An 18,396-nucleotide genomic window follows, 5' to 3' on the forward strand; every position below is an offset into this window, starting at 1 on the left:
CTACTAGAGCCATCAAATGAGTAATTCGAACCAGCCAGATTCGAATTACTTAGGGTTTCGTGCTTGGATGTAATTCGAATCACCCTTATTCGAATTAAGCTATATGTAATTCGAATCAGGCTGATTCGAATTAGTGGGTATGTGCGTGTGTAGTTCGAATCTAGGTGATTCGAATTACATGTAAATTAAGTTCGAAACAACTTAATTCGAATTATATAGAAATATGTATTGATGGATTCATGAACCAGTTTTTGATTTGATTGATTTGTGTAATTTTTTGCTCCTCTTAGCTTAATTAAGTGATTTATCCTAGTATATTTTTATGAATAATTTTCATAAAAAAATTAAAAATTTTCGAAATTAACGTCCAGTTAAAAATTTTTAAAAGACTGATTTTGCACATTTTTCAAGTTACGTTCATAAGAATAATTTAGGAGCTCCCTAACTTTTCTTATTTCTATGTTATTATTTTTCGCACTCCATTCAATCCATTGATTAATTTTATTATTAGAAATATAATTAATTTAACTTTGGCAGATTCCTACACAAAGTTTACCAAAGATATTTTTTTTATTATTATTGCGATAACTTGAATTTGAGGAACTAAGACATAGACGGATCTACCAATAAACCATATGTGAAAGACTAATTCGTCATAATAAATTAGTATATGCATAAAATAAAATTTCAATTTCAATTTCTACACAAGTTAATCACGGACTTAAATTAATTATCAATATTTGTTTTTGGTCTTGGGTTGCAAAGATTTTCTTTTTGTTTGTTCACTTGTGACACCAAAAAATATTATGGGCTTTTGGCCCATTACTCAATTAGGAATGGGGTCTTCCCTGTAGGCCCAATTCTCTAACCCTAATTTCATATTTGCGCCATTATCGATCTCTCCCAAAAGCCCGTAAAATCAAAGCCCAAAAGCCCAAAGCCCAGAACTAGCAGCACTCGTGGCTGCCACAATAGAAGCGTTCGTGTCCCAAATCTCTTCTCTCGTCTCCGTCTCTCGTCTCTGCCATTGGTACCTTAGATTTTTCTTCTTCTTCTTCTTCTTCGTTGGATCTATAGAATATCCTCAGTTCCCAATCGAGTTTCACTTCGTGAGTTTCTATTTTCGTTCCTCTCTCTCTGTATCTTTTTTTTTCCATTTTTTTCCGTGAGCTATGTTCAGCTATCACTGTGACTCGGATCTCTGACTCACTTTTGAATTCTGTGTTTCCTCAATTTTACGCTCGCTGTATTTATTTATTTATTTATCTATTTGCATCCGCAACCATTGTAACATGTTCATTTTTTATTTATGTTGTTTTTTACCATTTTGGTGCATAATAAAGCTTCGTTCTTTACATGTTATGTTTGTTATTAGGAGAGTATTGTATCTGTTCCCATTGAAATCCCCGTGCAATTTTATTTATTTGCAATATGCTGTTGTTTTGTCCAAGGCTGCTGCATTGTTGTGATTATGCAATGCCACACTTTGCCCTTAATTTTTAGGTATCTGTGGTAGTAGTAGTAGTAGACTGAAATTGCATCATTTTATACACATGAATGAATTAAATTCATATGTTATATAATCATTCCATGTGTTCTCTTCTCAAGTTAGTTGGAAAGAGGAAATTTGGAAGTTAGTGTTTTGAATTTGGCAATCCTCCATTCCTCCCTTTAAACCGGAAGAGAAGGGTTTGATATTTTTTTTAAGAAAAAAAAAATTTGATGGAATTTATATACTTTCCAAAAATCAATAGAGGCCCTAATGGCTATCTCAATGTGATTTGAATGCTAATTGCAAAACAGCAGTGATTAGATACCTATTTAATGTTTAAAGTGATTCTTTGCTATAATCATCTCACCACAATCCACACTATATGTTCTGCTTAGTTTCTTGTGATGTTTTCATATTAGAGGTTAAATGTCATGGTTCTTAATTACATTGTTGCATATCTAGTGATGCTGCCTTTATGACTTTTCCTAATGCTCATTTTATAGAACTTTATCACCCGTACTTGTTTGGATGTAGTATCTTAAAAGTTTTTATGAATGACTTTCAGTGTGAACTGAGATGGCTGGAGGTGTAATTCAGCAGTTATTGAGAAGGAAACTCCAATCTCATTCTCCTGTAAGCATTCTCCTTGCTCTTGAAAGTTTTATTCTACTATTTACTTTTCTAGTCGTTGCTTCAAATAAAAGTTGACGGCTGAGATTGAGAAGATGGGAAAATTAACTTCTTTTTGTTAATAGGGGAATGGAATATAGCTGCTGCTTCTTTTCTTTGCCCCTTTTTTGGTGGAGATGAGGGAGTTTAGAGCTTATCTTTATTTAGATTTCCCCTTTTAGCAATGTTTTCTTTTGAAGCCATATAACATCACTTATTACAAATTTCTCATTTGTGCAATAATTTTGTTGAGCTCATCAAACTTAGTAATTCTAGTACTGTTAAGTTAATGTGAAAATAATGTTGAATAGAAACCAATACCATATCATTAATATAATAAATTGAAGTTCTTGGATTCGAAAGCTTATGCCTACAATTGTAGTTTATAATTTACTTCTCATAGGTTTGGACTTCCCCCTTTGCAAGGAACTTGCTCTTGAGCCTTTTACACACAGAATTTGTTCTGGTCTTGCCTCATCACACACATCCTTTGAGTTTGAATATGTGTTCTATTTCTGTTTATATACTACCTATATACACATGAAACTTCTCATGGGACCTCATCATGGGGATTTCTTCAATGAAGTTCAGTGGAAATATTTTTGTTTTCTTTTTTTACACCTTGTCACAAGCTGGGTGGGTAAAATGGAGAAGTGCTTTGATTGTTATTTGTGATAGAAAAGTATCACACAACTATAGTTCATAGGACATGTGATGTTATATAGGATTGAGTGTTGAGAGATGAAAAGACAAGAAGGAAACAAGGATAATAAGTGAATGTTGCTTTGGATGTATGGGTAAACCAGACAAGATAGAGTCAGAAATAAGTACACTAGAGAGAAAGTTAGAGGAGCAGCTATGGCTATGGTAAAGAATATAGTAGAATCTTGTCTAGGAGGTCTATTGTGTGTGAGGAGCAGCTATGGCTACAGTAACACACTATGACATCATTTGATTTACATAGCTGACCACATCCAGTGAATCAACCTTTGATCGTGGTGGTTGTTCTTGCTTACCATCCAATCAAGTGACTTGACCTAAAATGACATAATTTCTCTAGTTAATTTTTTATTGTCTTCATGTCTTAAGCTTTCTGTATCAAAAGGTTTAATCTCCATCTGCATCACTTGATGTAGCTGCAACTTCTAAGTCGCATTAACTGCCTCAGTTGTGTCATAGTGCAAATTGCGGACTAGTTTGGACATTAACCCATTACTCTGGAACAGCATTACAATTTCTATAACACTTTAGAATCTCACTTCTCATGTCAATTTCATAGTTTGATTCATTATTTGTAATTTTTACAATTTTGAGTACATATGAAAGCTATTTTCCATTTTAAGTTTCTGGTTGTTGTTTGACATACGAGTTAAGCTGTTTTTGCAGACTAGTATGTGCTCTTGCACATGATATTTTCTTTATGATTCTATGAAAATTTGCCTACTGTGGAATAAGCTGATTGTATCTTTTGCTGATAGCTACTTGATACTTATTGCAGAATGGTTCTCTTATGTCTTCCATTATGACAAAGAAAGATTATGCTGGCTCTACTGGCAGCAGCTCATTTAGAGCTCTTGCGTTGATTGGAGCTAGTGTCACTGGGTTTTTGGGTTTTGCAACAACAGCATCAGCTGATGAAGCTGAGCATGGCCTTGCATGCCCAAACTATCCATGGCCTCATGCTGGCATTCTCAGTTCATATGATCATGCATCGTGAGTTTTGTCCATTCTTTCCGTATATGTGGATCTTGATAATTCTCTATGCCACCATCATGTATTTGTATCAAATTTCACCTGAGTGCTATATAACTATGAATCTAACTCAGGCTTTACTACATTCAACTAATTTGTTGAACAGGATTCGTCGTGGTCATCAAGTCTATACACAAGTTTGTGCTTCCTGCCATTCTATGTCTTTGATATCATACCGTGATTTGGTTGGTGTTGCTTATACAGAAGATGAAGTAAAGGCCATGGCAGCTGAGATTGAGGTGGTTGACGGTCCTAATGATGAGGGTGAAATGTTCACTCGCCCCGGTAAACTCAGTGATCGCTTTCCTCAGCCATATGCAAATGAAGCAGCTGCTAGGTTTGCTAATGGAGGAGCCTATCCTCCAGATCTAAGTCTTATTACCAAGGTAATGTCTATTATTATCTGCTAGGAATGAAGAGATTTTCTATTGTCATGTGATCTTTAATTATTCTTGCACGTTGTATTTGCAGGCCCGTCACAATGGTCAGAATTATGTGTTTGCCCTTCTAACTGGTTATCGTGATCCCCCTGCTGGTGTTTCGGTAAAGTTCTCTCTAAAGACTTGTTGAGAGTTAATACACTTTATTGCGTAGTTCAGGGCTAAAACAAACTTTTATAAAATCTGTTGTGGCTTGGAATCTGTGCAAGGAAAGGCAATAGCAGCGCAACAATTTTCGTGTCCCTTTTTTGTGCACGAATGACTATAGTATCTGTGCATGATAGACTGGGGTTTGTTGTAGGTTCTTTGGCATTTTCCATGATTTTCTTTGCGTATCCATTTACAACTAAGCTTGATGTTTGCCATTTTTACAACTCATGAAATGTTTCTTTTACTTTGCAACTCAAGTTGTTGTCAGTTATGAAGTGTAAAATGTATTTAACCATAGGTAAACTCATTTACTATTATTTTCTTGAATAACGTTATAGATTAGAGAGGGTCTGCACTATAACCCTTATTTCCCTGGTGGTGCCATTGCCATGCCTAAAATGCTTAACGATGGTGCTGTTGAATATGAGGATGGTACTCCCGCCACTGAATCTCAGGTATTCTGTTTGTTTAGTATTCCTTTCAGTCAATCTCATCACGGAATGTGTATTACATATGAACTACGGGAGAATGGAGGTAATTTTCTTGCTGGTGTTGTGTTTTGCTGCAGATGGGGAAAGATGTTGTGTCATTCTTATCTTGGGCTGCCGAACCGGAGATGGAAGAGAGAAAACTGGTATGTTTCTTATAATATTTTGCTGTTACCAAAATCAAAGCAGAAAATGTCTTAATTTCTAACAAGACTGCTACTATGTGCAGATGGGATTTAAGTGGATATTTGTTCTAACATTGGCATTGCTTCAAGCTGGCTACTACCGTCGCCTTAGGTGGTCTGTTCTAAAGTCTCGCAAGCTGGTTCTTGATGTTGTCAATTAACCGCCTTCAGGTTTCTTTTTTCAGTTATAAGGAAACAATATTATCATTGGCAGTAATTTTGTCGAATGATTAGTTGCCTTATCTTTGTCAAATTCGTTAATGGAGCTAACTGGAAACGTGTTCAATTTTTGGTTTGAGATGGAAATAAAGCTGTTCCATATAGGAGATTCAGTACTTTACATATTTCCCATGTCTGACCTGTGTATTGTTAGATTCTCCTGAATCTTGTAATAATATCTTTATTCAGTTTCGTGCTTTTATGGCAAATGACCCCCCGATTGTGTTTTGCGCCGGCTTAGTCGCAAACTCATCCGACATTACCCGATTTCGAGTTGCGAAATTTATCTGAAAACAATGATATTTTGCCATTATCATCATTCAGTTCATGGCATTGAGGCTGAAAAGGCCATTGTGCTTAGCTACATTGAAGGTGTGAACTAAGGCCATGTTTGGGAGGATTGAAAATTTGAAATCATTTGTGGCATGTAATGCACTGGTTTACAAAACCTTAGAGATAGTAAAGGGAATATGAAAGAAAAATAGTAATAGGCCATGGTGCATGTTAAATTTCAAACTTTGATGCAAGAATATTGGAGCATAAATCATTGTTGAGAAGCATGAACGAAATGTAACAGGTTTTTGGCTTTTTAGCTAATATCTACAATTATCCAACAAATTAACTTTTGAGGTATTAGTGAATTTTTAAATTTTGTCCATTAAGTTTCGTTTTTCTTTTTGAATAAATAAAATAAATACATTTAAAGACGCCATTAAGGTTAAGGCGGACTTATACGTTTGGAAACACGACTTATTTGGTTGAATTTTAAACAATCGAAGTCACACAACGACATCTACTTAGAAATTAAAATTTGTACATTGTTGACAAGTTAAGAGTGGAAAAAATGATTGCATATTATTTTATTGTAGAAACTAATTGCGTTGTAAATGTTTAACTAAAAGTTTTGTTCGGTAACGTACTTGGGTTGGTTTCTAATCTGCAACAATTTATTGGTTTGAAAAATGCCGTAAAAAAAGGTTGGGTTGATTTAGTGGTCAATTCACTAATCTGCAACAATTTATTGGTTTGAAAAATGCCGTAAAAAAAGGTTTTGTTCGGTATATCAAGTTGCTTCTTCCAAAAAAAACTTATATTTATTTTCTCTTGAAACAAAAATTACTCTCCAAGACTCGAGCAGGTTAAGTTGTATTTTTTTAAATATTAATATATTTATTATCTACTATTTCTACTATCTTGTTTATAAAATGTTCTTTGTTTTATATATTTATTATTTATTATTTGTTATAATTTGAAGAATTTGAAGTTTTGAACTTAAAATCTCATTATTGTGAGATATTTATTATTTTAATTAATCACAAATTTATTAATTACGATACATATTTAATAAATAAATAACTTTTACGTGTCTATTAATACACAAATATTTAAAACCTCATTTTCTTTTGGTATTGTTAAGTGTAGATAAAAGAAACTATGTTGATATAGTTTTCTTAACAATGTTGATGTATATTTTTTTTTGAGTTAGAATAACTATATAACATGGATCAAATGTAATATAATATTTCATACAAACATTCAATCATATATTATTATATTAACAAAGATATTTGATTTAACTATTTACAACTAATATAAACATCTAACTTAAATGACAATATAAAATACATAATAATTAAACTCTTAAAAAACATTTTTCATGAAGTTAAAGAAAAATAAAAGTAAATTGTAATACATTAAAAAAGGTTGAAAACTCAGGTGCAGTCGACTTTACGTGAAGTTGATACTTCAGAACCGTTAAATAATTTGATTAATTTGGCTAAATTTTTATCTAATGACTTTGAGATATCAACTTTACGTTCTACTTCACCTGAGTTTTAAGTAAATGTGTCTTAAAATAAAAAACCTACCTTCATCCAAAAATAAATAAATAAAATTAAAAGAAAAATAAAAAATCTTTCTCCATATGAGAGAGAGAGAGAGAGAGAGAGAGAGAACTACCAAACATAGCAGCGAATTCACGCTTTTCAAATCTTCCGCTATTCCTCTCATTCCTGTCTCTCTTTCTCTTTATCGCTCTTTGGGATCAACGAATCCTGTTTTTTGTAGGGTGAGTTTTCAGCACCATTCCTCGATCCTCTTCTTTTTCGCTAATTTCTGATTTCCGATGATTCGCTATTTCTCCATTGAACATTCCAATGACTACGAAAATTTGAATGTGTGAATTCTGGTAACTGTGTTTGAATGTTCAATTTATGAATTTTTTTATTCGTTCTTTTAATCTGTTTGTTCCTCCATTATCACTTTTTCGGTGTACTTTTGGTAAATAAAAGTCTGCCTTTTTTGGTTAACTTTAGATCCATTACAAAAGAATGAAAAGATTCCTCTTTTAAACAGTATAAATTCATTACAAAACATTCTGGCTTTGTCTGAAAACACATCAAGTAGGTTTTGTTGAGTGTGAAATTCAATGTTATTCGTCATTTTGATAATTGAGTATCCAGCAAAAATTACTATATTTAACTTGATCATGTTTGTTCCTTTTTTTTTTCCTTCCCAATAAAGCAGGTTGTGCTGAGGCTTAGCCGGTAATTGAAGCCGAATTCTGGAGTTTAATCCTTGAAAATGGGTTATATTGGTGCTCATGGTGTAGCAGCTCTGCATAGATACAAATATAGTGGTGTAGACCATTCATATGTAGCCAAATATGTACTGCAGCCTTTTTGGACTCGCTTTGTTACAGTTTTCCCCCTATGGATGCCGTGAGTAATTTCGGTTTTTGAACTAAGGTTCTTTCATTGGTTCTTGTTGTAAATATGAATGCTTGGTTTCATTGCTTTTGCCTGTTTTTTTTAGAAGCTAAACTGTTAAATATTGAGAGTTGAAATGAGATATTCACAGTTTATTTGTTCTGTGACAATTCATGACCAAAGTTGCATGATCGGAATCATCAATAGTTTTAAACTGTAATCTGAATTTGGTATGCCATAGTGCTGTAGCTTGTTAATAAACAATAGCACACTTATGTTGATTATAAGTAGATATACATGTTATGTGCTCTGTCTATAACTTTGCCACTCTTTCTTGAAGGATGAAATACTTTCATCTCCTAATTTATACATTCGTTTAATAAATTTTTTTCTTCTATATTTTCGCTATTGAATTCTGAGTTATTCTATTTCTAACTTGTACCTTGTTCTTCTGATTACTCCCCTCACTTGGCATTGTGGTATTCGTTCATCTTTTGCAGTCCAAACATGGTATACCTTTGCTTCCTCTCTTATTGACGTGTATACTTTACTGTTGCTATCGCATGTGATATCCTTGACACTGATATTCCATGAATTGTTTGGTTGCAGATTACTCTTATGGGATTTATGTTCTTAATGCTCTCTGCATTCATCGGCTATGTGAGTGGACCTGCAATTAATTAAACATTGTACTTAATGCTGAAGTTACAGTATTGCTTATCTTATTTCCAAACACTTTATTTTGATTCTCATTTTACTAGATTAGATGGCACAATGAAACATTCAATTAGTAATGCCCTGGTATTTAAGTGTTTTGACGACTTCTGATTAACTTCATGTGTTGCTGTTACTTCTTTTGTTTAATTGTGCATTACCTAGCCAAATCTTAGGACATATTCTAATTTAATTTTCGCTTCTGTATATTTTCTATTCAGATGTACTCACCTCAATTGGACACAGCTCCACCAAGATGGGTTCATTTTGCCCATGGCCTACTGTTGTTTTTATACCAGGTCTAGTTAAGTTCTTTCATTGCAAGCATAAATTGCTCTCTTCTTTTGGCTTTTTGAATCCTGTTTATTTAGCTTGTTGAGTAGAACTCATTTCGTGCATCGTACTCTTTTTCCCCTTTTTTTGTATTTTTAATTTTTTGGTCACAAATTTCGTGCAATTCCTGATCAATGTACTAATATTATTTAATACATAGAATCTTATTTTTCCTATAGATAATTAACTTTCTTTATTTCTTTAAAATTGATGTGTATGCTAGACATTTGATGCTGTTGATGGGAAGCAAGCTAGACGGACAAGTTCTTCCAGTCCATTGGGGGAGCTGTTTGATCATGGTAATTTACTTGTGTCATGTTCATTTTATCATTTCTCTAATTAACACTAACAAAAATATTTAAAACTCTTCTGCAGGATGTGATGCACTTGCTTGTACTGTAAGTTTCTTCACTTTGGCTGTTATATCTAACCTCTAAAATGGAACGAACAAATATGAAAATCTATGAGAACTGTATTTCAGTTTGAATCAATCGCTTTTGGGAGCACGTCCATGTGTGGGAGAGACGCTTTTTGGTTCTGGTTTTTATCTGCTGTTCCGTTTTATGGTGCAACTTGGGAGCAGTAAGTTGTTGTTATTATTATTATTATTATTATGTGATATATTTGATCCTCTACCTCTTATTTTTAAGGAATGTATCCCTTTTTATATTTAATTGGGAGGGCTATCTATATATTTTAATTTTTTAATACTTATGCCACGAACAAACCATTTAAAATTTCTGGGTGGTGGAACTGTATCTAAACTTGCACTCCATACACCAGTGTGAATTGAACATCTATGATTTATTGACTATAACATATATAAACTTTTTAATTTTCTTTTAAATTTTGATGTAGCTATTTCACCCATTCACTTATACTACCAGTTATAAATGGTCCTACGGAGGGTCTCATGCTGATATACACCTGTCACTTCTTTACTGCTCTTGTGGGTATGCCCCTTCTCTGGGTTCTGTTCTATTGTACCAACCACCAACACAGTTGTTACATTTATGATGTGGTCTTGTGACTACTTCTTCTTCTTCTTCTTATTCTTATTCAGGTGCTGAGTGGTGGATTCATGAATTTGGGAAGTCTGTACCTTTCTTAAGCTGGATGCCTATTGTTTCGGGTGAGATTGTCCTTGTCATGTAATATTTATTATATTTCCTGGAACAAAAGTTTGGACTGTGTCTAGTACTCTAGTTTCCAATGCTATTTGTCATATTTTTGGTACTCACGCCAAGTTTTGATCATATTGTAAACATTACATTTAGATTTAGGGTGATATGTTGTATGGGACTGAATTCTGGATGGTAAAATCCCACATGGACATGAACTTTACATTGCAAATATTAGGATGATTACATGGATGGGTGGTTACACAAGATTATATAGGATTATGAACGATTGCATCAGATAAATTGGGGGCAGTGTTGATTATTGAAAGATGGTAGAATCTTGTATTTTTATTGAATAGGTTCTTTCTTAATAATTAGTTGTTTGATTTTTACTGTATTTCAGGGATACCAACATACAAAGCTGCTTTAACTTTGCTGATGGTTTTTGGTGTTGGACCAACAGTTTTTGGCAAGTATGTTTTCTTCAAGTCCAAAATTTTCTTGATTTCTATATAATCTACATAGTTTTATTCCCAAATAAGTGTCTTCAAATGTTAACATCGTATGTTGGTTCAATGCAGTGTGTCTAATGTCTGTAAACTTGTGAGGGCAAAAAATGGAAGCGTGTTACGTGCCTTGGCTATGGTGATACCATTTTCCTTATAGATGATGCTCCCTTCCTTTTCAAATTTTGGTTCGTTCGTTGACACATTTTTCTTGCGCAGCTTTATCCCTTTACCGTCCTTGTTGGAGCAGTTCTCTTGTGGTATAACTTAAGTTATTCAATCACTCTTTTGGCTTTTTGGTCATCGGTTTTGTTTATGAGAAACGTTTCTTCTATGCCTTTGTACATATAAGCACATGAGCGATCTTTTACGCAGGGATCATTTGTCGCCATCTGACATCATGGGCAACCACCCGTGTTTAGTAATTATAGGAACAGGACTTGCTTTCGGGTTTCTAGTGGTAAGATTTTTGAGAAACTATCCATGTTTATATGGTTTTTGATATTGCGTTAACATATTAATATCTTTTTTTTCTTAGCTTTTGTGTGGACAATCTATTCTATGTTCCGATGTTAACTGAAGAAGGCTTAATTTTGCAGGGAAGGATGATTTTGGCCCATCTGTGCGATGAACCTAAGGGCTTGAAGACTGGAATGTGCATGGTACTAAACTCTTTCATTGGGATGTCTTCTGAATTTTTTTTTTTCTGTTTATTTATTTATTTTTAAAATAATATTTTCTCCAAATCTGGCTATGGTAAACAGAGCTTGTATGGCTGTATTTCAGTATCCCCCCCCCCCCCCCCCAAACAAAAAAAAAGCTACAAATCTTGGAGAAATTATAGCATGAAAAGTTTGTTTCTCTATACCATTGCGTGGAAATATGAAGCATTTACTATCTGTCATGCTATGGTTTTGTTTCAAATTCTGTTTTTTATTGTTTAGTGCAGGTTTCAAATATTGTAGTCATTGTTAAAGTTTTGACAGCACTAACAAAATTGATATGTGGTTTTATTTACATTGCGCAGTCCCTTCTGTATCTTCCACTAGCCATTGCTAATGCACTCACGGCAAGACTAAATGATGGGTATGTTTTGTGACTCTACCATTCCAAGTTCTGTTGATTATGATTTTTCATCGTAGAAACTGATTGGTGTATTTATGGCAGGGTACCATTAGTAGATGAGAGATTGGTTCTTCTTGGTTTTTGCGCATATACAGGTACAGTTATCAAGTTACCGTTTAAAATTTGTCTGATAAAAGAATAAATATTACTGTATTATAGAATGGCAAGGAATAAGAGAAAATGATGACATATTTTAAAGGAAAATCATCAAAGAAAAAAAGATGCAGATTATGAACATGAGAAACAAATGCGTTATATTGCTGCTTGTTAGTTTACGCCATTGGTGAAACTTATACACATTCGCTCTGACTTGACGATTTTTGCGCTCTGGACACAGTGACGCTTTACCTGCATTTCGCCACTACCGTCATTCACGAGATCACAAATGCCTTGGGGATATGCTGTTTCAGGTAAATAATAAAATATAAAAAAACATGGGGGTTATTGTTTGGACATTGAATTCATCAATTACGCTATCAGTGCATGCAGAAAAACATTGCTATTGTTATATGTGAATCTTGTGTTGAAATTTTGTATCATTGGATTTATTTGAAAAAACTAATGTTGACTATTGCCAGATATAGTGTTGTGTGTTTAGTCTATGACAAGAACAATGCCAATGGTTTTCTTTACTCATTGAATTATCATTTTTATTGCAGGATAACTAGGAAGGAAGCTTGATGTTTTTGGATCATTTTTCTCTAGAGGTATGAACTCTTAAAATTGTAACTTGAAAAAAAATTGTGTCTCAGGGTGTATGTCTTTCAGTTTATTTGATTTTTTTTGTTGAAAACAAAATCAATTTTTACATAGTTGAATAAATGTTTAAAAATAATAAGGATTAAAAAAGAAAGTTTCATTTTTTCAGAAGCTGAAAATAGAAACTTCAAACAAGAATTGGTTTTTTATTCTTTCAATTATATAGAAGAGTTTATTTGTAGAATCTGTGTGTTATAGAAACCAATGAATGCACACCTTATGTATATATTTATACTATCATTCATTTTTATCTCAACGTCTTACATATTTGCTTTTCTACTCATTCTGAGTCACTGTAATTTTGTTATTTCAGCTTGCAAATCAGGAAAAATTGCTGGCAAAAAAATTTGGTCTATACCAAATTTCCCAATTTTGATAGAATTGAATTTAGTCATGGTTTTTCAATCAAATCATGGTACTTTGTAATTATTATTTATTTTGATTTCTAATATTAAAAAATGTGCTAATTCCATTTTTTAAAGCCATCTAGAGAAGAAAATTATTTACTCTGTTAAGATGGGTCAATTAGATTGTATGTTATCATTCTTCCAAAGTCCTGTGATAATTCAATTAGATTGTATGTTACATTTGATTTGCTTTGAACAATGATGGATGATAAGTGCTCATATTATGCTTTGAAACACCACGCATTGTTGTTGCAAATCACCACCAACCAACGCTTACATATGCATATTTTTGGACTGTTTAATTAGCAGATTATACTGATATTGGTGTATTAATAGGTATTAGTGTGCCTATTAATCTATTTTTTATAAATTAAAAATAGATAAGAATAATAATAAATTTGAGATTAGTCAAGATAGTAAGTAACTATGCTTCGTTAACATTAAAAGGTTTAATTTTTGGAGCTAATAAAAGAATTTTTTATATAATTTGATTATCTGATATTTTATCTTCCATCAAAAAGGATTTTTTTTTCCTTCTTGATATACTATCTAAAAAAGATGAAAAATAAAAGTTTGGTGTTTTTCTAAACATATCGTGTGTTTACTTGTAACTGTAATAATTGTTACCAACAATCAACATAAATTAACTCAAATATAAAGCTAGAATATTATAAGGGATAATGTATCAACAATAAAGCAAAAACTTGATATGTGCTAGCCAAGTGTTATATTTTGAAATAGTAAAACATAGTTTGGAATAATATATATATTTCCATGTCTCACTATATTTTCCTATCCCTTAAAATTAAATGTCCAAAAAACAGTCGTGACTTGATTAAAAGTGAAACTGTGAAAGTAAAGGGATACATATGATAATTAATTGGAATAACTCAAGCTAGTAATTAACTTTATAGTAAGAAATTAAAGAACAACAGAACTCATTGGTCAAAGTCAATTGCCTCATATTGGTGACAAACTTCTGTCCATGACCTCAATAAGCTTGTTAGCTATGGCACTAGCATATACCGATGAACCTTCACATATCTGAAAAAATAAAAGGGAGAGAAAAAAAATTAAAATCACACATAATTTGCCATATATAAAATCGTATTGCTATATTATCATTGGCCAAAAATAAAAAAAGACATTAACTTCTGAACTTTTGATTCATGTCTACTTTACATTCCAATTCTTAAGATGCAAAGTTTGATATTTTAAATTTGTCAATTAGTGCAAAAAATATATATGTTCTGTTAAAATTTTCAAAATTATTATTCTCTTATTAAGGGATGATTTTGTCAATAAAACACATCATGCAAATTCTAATTATATATAGCTAATTATGCATATAAAGTGTGATTTTCTTATGTACAGTTGATAGAAAAAAAAACACATACATGTATATATATTTTTATGTACAGAGTGGCATATTACAATATTATTAATTAAAATTAAAATCAAACTCAATGATAAATTTACATACCTTGCTATTGAAGAGAAAGCTGCAGAAATCACCAATGTGGCCACCACCAACATGTTGAAGATCAAGTTTAAGTTCATCAAGAACCTTTGAAGCATAAACTAATATGCAATTATTGTCATTGACCCTCTTCCTTTGAACAATCTTTATTGTTACCTCATTGTCAATGATTCTCACATCAACCTCACTTTCTTTTGATTTTCTTTGTATCCAAGAACTCCTTGTTAGGCTCTCACTATATGATGATGAATTATTCTCATCATCTTCTTTTTCTTCTTCTTCATCTTCAATTTTGAGCTTCTTCTTCACCCTTTGTTTTTCATACCTCTTTTTCTCCACCAATGATTTGAGTTCATTCACTGTTCTTAGAAGCTCTTTGATGTAGTCAATAGCATCTCCTACCACTGATGCTCTATCATTCTTATTCATTTCATTCATTGATTCCACCAAATAAAAAAAAGTAATTAATTAAGGTCCACAATTTATGCTTATACATATAAAGATTAATTAACTTTGTTATGTTATATACTATATAATGTTCTATACTACCAATAAATTATATTATTATATATCATGTATATGTTTAACTTTTGAGACATTTAATGTAAATAATTAACAATTAATATATAAAATGTTCACTCTAAAATCTTAATGTTTATATATGCACAAATTGAATCTATTTGCTCATTTGAGAATTTCATTTCTCATTCTCATGATTGGAGAAGGAGATTCAATTTATGCACACTAATCAATCAATTATAAAATGTTCTATATATTGATGACAAGTACATTAACTAAATAAACAAAGTTATTTATGGATATGCAAATTAATTAAGAAAATTTGATAATATTAAATGTGTGAAATAGTTTTACCTTGGTGGAGCTTGGTATGAGTTCTTTCAAAGCATCAAATTTGCCACCCAAATCCACTCTCCTTTGTCTCTCAGTGTTAGTACTACTAAATTGCTTATTATTGTTGTTATTGCTCCTTTTTCCTCCTCTCTTCTTATTAGCCACTTCTTGATGATGATTAGTGAACTCTTCTAGCACCCCATTTTCAAGAACATCTCTCCCATAACCACCATTTTCTAATTCAACAATAATGTCATTATTATTATTGTTGTTGTTGTTATTTTCCCCTAATCCAAACAAAAAATCACTTCTTGATGTTGTTGTTGTTGTTGTTGGTACCATGTTGTAGTAGCCATGATGATGAAACAACTCCCTCATTGATGATGATTGATGAGGCAGAGGAGGTGCTTGAAGGTTCAAATGCAATAATGGGTCATTGAAAACATTGGAAAAATTTGAACTTTCTTGTCCCACAATGATGTTGCTACTACTGCTACTAGGGTTTGGAAGACATGTTATTATGTTGTTGTGGTTTTCAAAGGAGATAGAAGAGTTCTTAGGACTTGTTGGAAAATGGAAAAGGTTAAGGAGATCTGTTGTTTGTGTTGGAAAACAAGGAAACTGAATATTATTATTATTATTATTCATGTTGGAATAATAATGGTCAAAAGAATTTTGATCATGATGAGTTGAAGTAGTAGAAATAGTAGTATAAGTACTATGATTGTTGTTACTATTATTAGCATCATATTCTTCTACCAAAAGGGTGTTTAAGTAATTTCCAATATTGTTTTCCATTTGTTGATTCTGGCCAATAATAGTTACCTCCTCATCAAATGAATCAACAACTATATTAGTAGTAGAAAGAAATAATTGCATGTTGTTCTTCAACTACTTCATATGGAAGAAAGAAAGAGTAGAACAAAACAGATTCTCTGAAAAGCTGCTTTTGTTGTCTGTTGTTGTGATTTTGTACCTTCATTTCACCATTTGGAATTTGGATATATAAACAATTATACAAAGATAATAATTACCAAAAAAAATTATAAAAAAAATTATTTAATATATATATTCTTTTCTCTCTCTCAGGTTTTGTATAAATATCTTAAATCTTAAAAATAAATTACTTACATAGTATGATTGTTTTTGGAAAAAGTGTAATTTTCTTAAAAGAAATTATATTTAAATAGTGTGTTTTAAGAAATAAAACTTTAATTTATGCATATTTGTGTTGGATATTGTAAGAATTCATTGTTTCATACGATTATTAAATAAGAAAATGTTTGGCTTTTGCTTTTAGTCTTCTTTTTTTTTACAATAATCGAAATTTTCACTATTAAAGAAGTAATTAATTTTTTATTAGTGATTAGATCATGTAACATAATTCTAAATGAGTTGGTTATTATGTTTTTTAAGAGAGTAGTGAGTAATTATTGTGAATATTAATAAAAGTGTAAATGGATATATATACTCATGTGAAATGAGTTTAATTTTGATATATTGAAAGTATAAATAATTTTATATGATTATTTAATTAAAGTTATGTGTTAAGATATTTTTTAAGTAATAAATTTAAAATAATTGATTATTTTTTCTAATATTTCAATAAATAATTGATTATTTTTGTAAAAAAAAAATTTATACTTCGAATTTAAAAAATTAAAATTCATATGATATATGCTATAGATATTTAAAGTATGTGAAATGACTAAAAGGGGTCTCATTCTGTTACTTGTTGTACAGAGTGCCGTCATGTGGGCCCTACAAAATGATCTCCTATGATTATGAATCAGATAACACACTTTTTTTAATATAAAAGAAAATATTGATTTATAATTTCATATTAATTTTTTATATAAGATTCACCTTCCAAGCCAATGCCTTTTGCATGAAGTACCTACAAGAATATGAGAAGGTGAGACTCTTTAACAACTCAGTATTATTATTTAAAAAAGAAAAGAAAAGAGAAAATTGAAAATAAAAGGAGTGAAAAGGACAAGTGTGATTAGCTATAAATAGAACACCGTATTATAAGAATTTTCGTAATATTTAATTGAAAATTTGTAAAAACTATTTCAAATGTCTTATAATATATTTAACTAATTAATAATAAATATTCACCAAAGCTCTTAATTATAACACAAAGTTTCATTTATATATATATATATATATAAATTAGAAACACATCTTGATAATGCAGCAATAGTTAGTTAGCTTTTTCTATTTGTTCTTCCCAGAAAACTGATACTAATTACTATGAAATTTTGAAACAATTATCCTTAGCTTATACTAAATATAATTAATATTGATAACTGAATTTTTTTTCCTGTTACTTAATTTCAATACTTGATTTATATTGATATTTGAGAACTGATCCTTAGCTAAAAATTAAGGAATAAAATGCAGTGGAGGTAGTATATGATTATAATAACGTGGTTTTAATTTATGTAATTTTCTCTGGATTTATTAACTTAGCTATTAATTATGAAAAAAAGATTAAAAGGCAAGCCGAAATGAGAAGGAACTATATTTACTTTTTGAACCGCCGCTATTTTTGTCTTACATATAAAGTATTATTTTTATATTTTAGGTTACATCCAAACATTCTTTAAAAATTAGATTACTAATAATTTGTTACTAGTCTCTACCAATTAATATTTCTTAAGAGATATTTTTTTCACTAATGTTGCATCAATTTATTAGAACTTTTACATAAGTTTAATTTATCACTATTAGAGTGAGGGAGAAATCTTCCATTAAAAGCAAAGTGCCACGTCAATAATATAAGCTTGCTTAGAAATATAATAATATTAGCAAATGTGTATTCATACGTACCTTGATATGATTGTTTTCTTGACTTCAAATATTCTATATAAATGACTCATAATAACAATGATGACAACTTCATAACCCTTCTACACAAGTCATGTTTTGCGTCTAGGTCACAACTAAATACTTCATATTATTACGGGTAAAATAACTTTTTAATTCTTAAA

The 18,396-nt window shown here is 31.2% G+C and overlaps 3 protein-coding genes across 4 annotated transcripts; 2 read left to right on the top strand and 1 right to left on the bottom strand.

Moving 5' to 3' along the window:
• Positions 1 to 956: 956 nt before the first annotated feature.
• LOC130944711 (cytochrome c1-2, heme protein, mitochondrial-like) lies at positions 957 to 5,705 on the top strand. Its single transcript, XM_057873189.1, has 8 exons — positions 957 to 1,109; positions 2,058 to 2,125; positions 3,660 to 3,874; positions 4,020 to 4,299; positions 4,385 to 4,456; positions 4,842 to 4,958; positions 5,072 to 5,137; positions 5,221 to 5,705. Exons 2-8 carry the CDS (start codon positions 2,069 to 2,071, stop codon positions 5,335 to 5,337), a joined length of 924 nt encoding a protein of 307 aa, XP_057729172.1. The 5' UTR covers positions 957 to 1,109; positions 2,058 to 2,068; the 3' UTR covers positions 5,338 to 5,705.
• Positions 5,706 to 7,294: 1,589 nt separating this feature from the next.
• On the top strand, positions 7,295 to 13,370 carry LOC130945926 (choline/ethanolaminephosphotransferase 1-like). 2 transcript variants are annotated; one of them, XM_057874618.1, is made up of 19 exons: positions 7,295 to 7,463; positions 7,922 to 8,115; positions 8,713 to 8,763; positions 9,039 to 9,116; positions 9,374 to 9,449; positions 9,526 to 9,548; positions 9,632 to 9,732; positions 10,009 to 10,103; positions 10,214 to 10,282; positions 10,675 to 10,744; positions 10,853 to 10,916; positions 10,997 to 11,037; positions 11,153 to 11,237; positions 11,377 to 11,439; positions 11,805 to 11,863; positions 11,945 to 11,997; positions 12,240 to 12,312; positions 12,562 to 12,609; positions 12,975 to 13,370. In XM_057874618.1, exons 2-18 carry the CDS (start codon positions 8,107 to 8,109, stop codon positions 12,581 to 12,583), a joined length of 1,032 nt encoding a protein of 343 aa, XP_057730601.1. In that variant the 5' UTR covers positions 7,295 to 7,463; positions 7,922 to 8,106; the 3' UTR covers positions 12,584 to 12,609; positions 12,975 to 13,370. The 2 variants fall into 2 exon arrangements, with proteins under 2 accessions (XP_057730601.1, XP_057730607.1); XM_057874624.1 differs by lacking the exon at positions 7,295 to 7,463 and adding an exon at positions 8,604 to 8,613.
• Positions 13,371 to 14,028: 658 nt separating this feature from the next.
• LOC130975185 (transcription factor bHLH10-like) lies at positions 14,029 to 16,279 on the bottom strand. The gene is made up of 3 exons (XM_057900011.1): positions 15,422 to 16,279; positions 14,552 to 14,968; positions 14,029 to 14,112 (listed from the first exon to the last, which is right to left on the bottom strand). The coding sequence occupies exons 1-3, from the start codon at positions 16,277 to 16,279 to the stop codon at positions 14,029 to 14,031; spliced, it is 1,359 nt and encodes a 452-aa protein (XP_057755994.1).
• Positions 16,280 to 18,396: the final 2,117 nt, after the last annotated feature.

This window comes from Arachis stenosperma, chromosome 1, assembly GCF_014773155.1.
Source record: "Arachis stenosperma cultivar V10309 chromosome 1, arast.V10309.gnm1.PFL2, whole genome shotgun sequence".
NCBI lineage: Eukaryota > Viridiplantae > Streptophyta > Magnoliopsida > Fabales > Fabaceae > Arachis > Arachis stenosperma.

Excerpts from the sequence above, each read along its gene's own strand:
- LOC130944711 (XM_057873189.1), top strand. The coding sequence starts at position 2,069 with ATGGCTGGAGGTGTAATTCAGCAGTTATTGAGAAGGAAACTCCAATCT. Across the intron at positions 3,875-4,019 it reads AGTTCATATGATCATGCATC|GATTCGTCGTGGTCATCAAG; the intron begins GTGAGTTTTGTC and ends TTTGTTGAACAG. Across the intron at positions 5,138-5,220 it reads AGATGGAAGAGAGAAAACTG|ATGGGATTTAAGTGGATATT; the intron begins GTATGTTTCTTA and ends TACTATGTGCAG.
- LOC130945926 (XM_057874624.1), top strand. The coding sequence starts at position 7,979 with ATGGGTTATATTGGTGCTCATGGTGTAGCAGCTCTGCATAGATACAAA. Across the intron at positions 9,549-9,631 it reads GTGATGCACTTGCTTGTACT|TTTGAATCAATCGCTTTTGG; the intron begins GTAAGTTTCTTC and ends ACTGTATTTCAG. Across the intron at positions 11,998-12,239 it reads TGGTTTTTGCGCATATACAG|TGACGCTTTACCTGCATTTC; the intron begins GTACAGTTATCA and ends CTCTGGACACAG.
- LOC130975185 (XM_057900011.1), bottom strand. The coding sequence starts at position 16,279 with ATGCAATTATTTCTTTCTACTACTAATATAGTTGTTGATTCATTTGAT. Across the intron at positions 14,969-15,421 it reads TCATACCAAGCTCCACCAAG|AATGATAGAGCATCAGTGGT; the intron begins GTAAAACTATTT and ends GAAATGAATAAG. Across the intron at positions 14,113-14,551 it reads GCTTTCTCTTCAATAGCAAG|ATATGTGAAGGTTCATCGGT; the intron begins GTATGTAAATTT and ends TTATTTTTTCAG.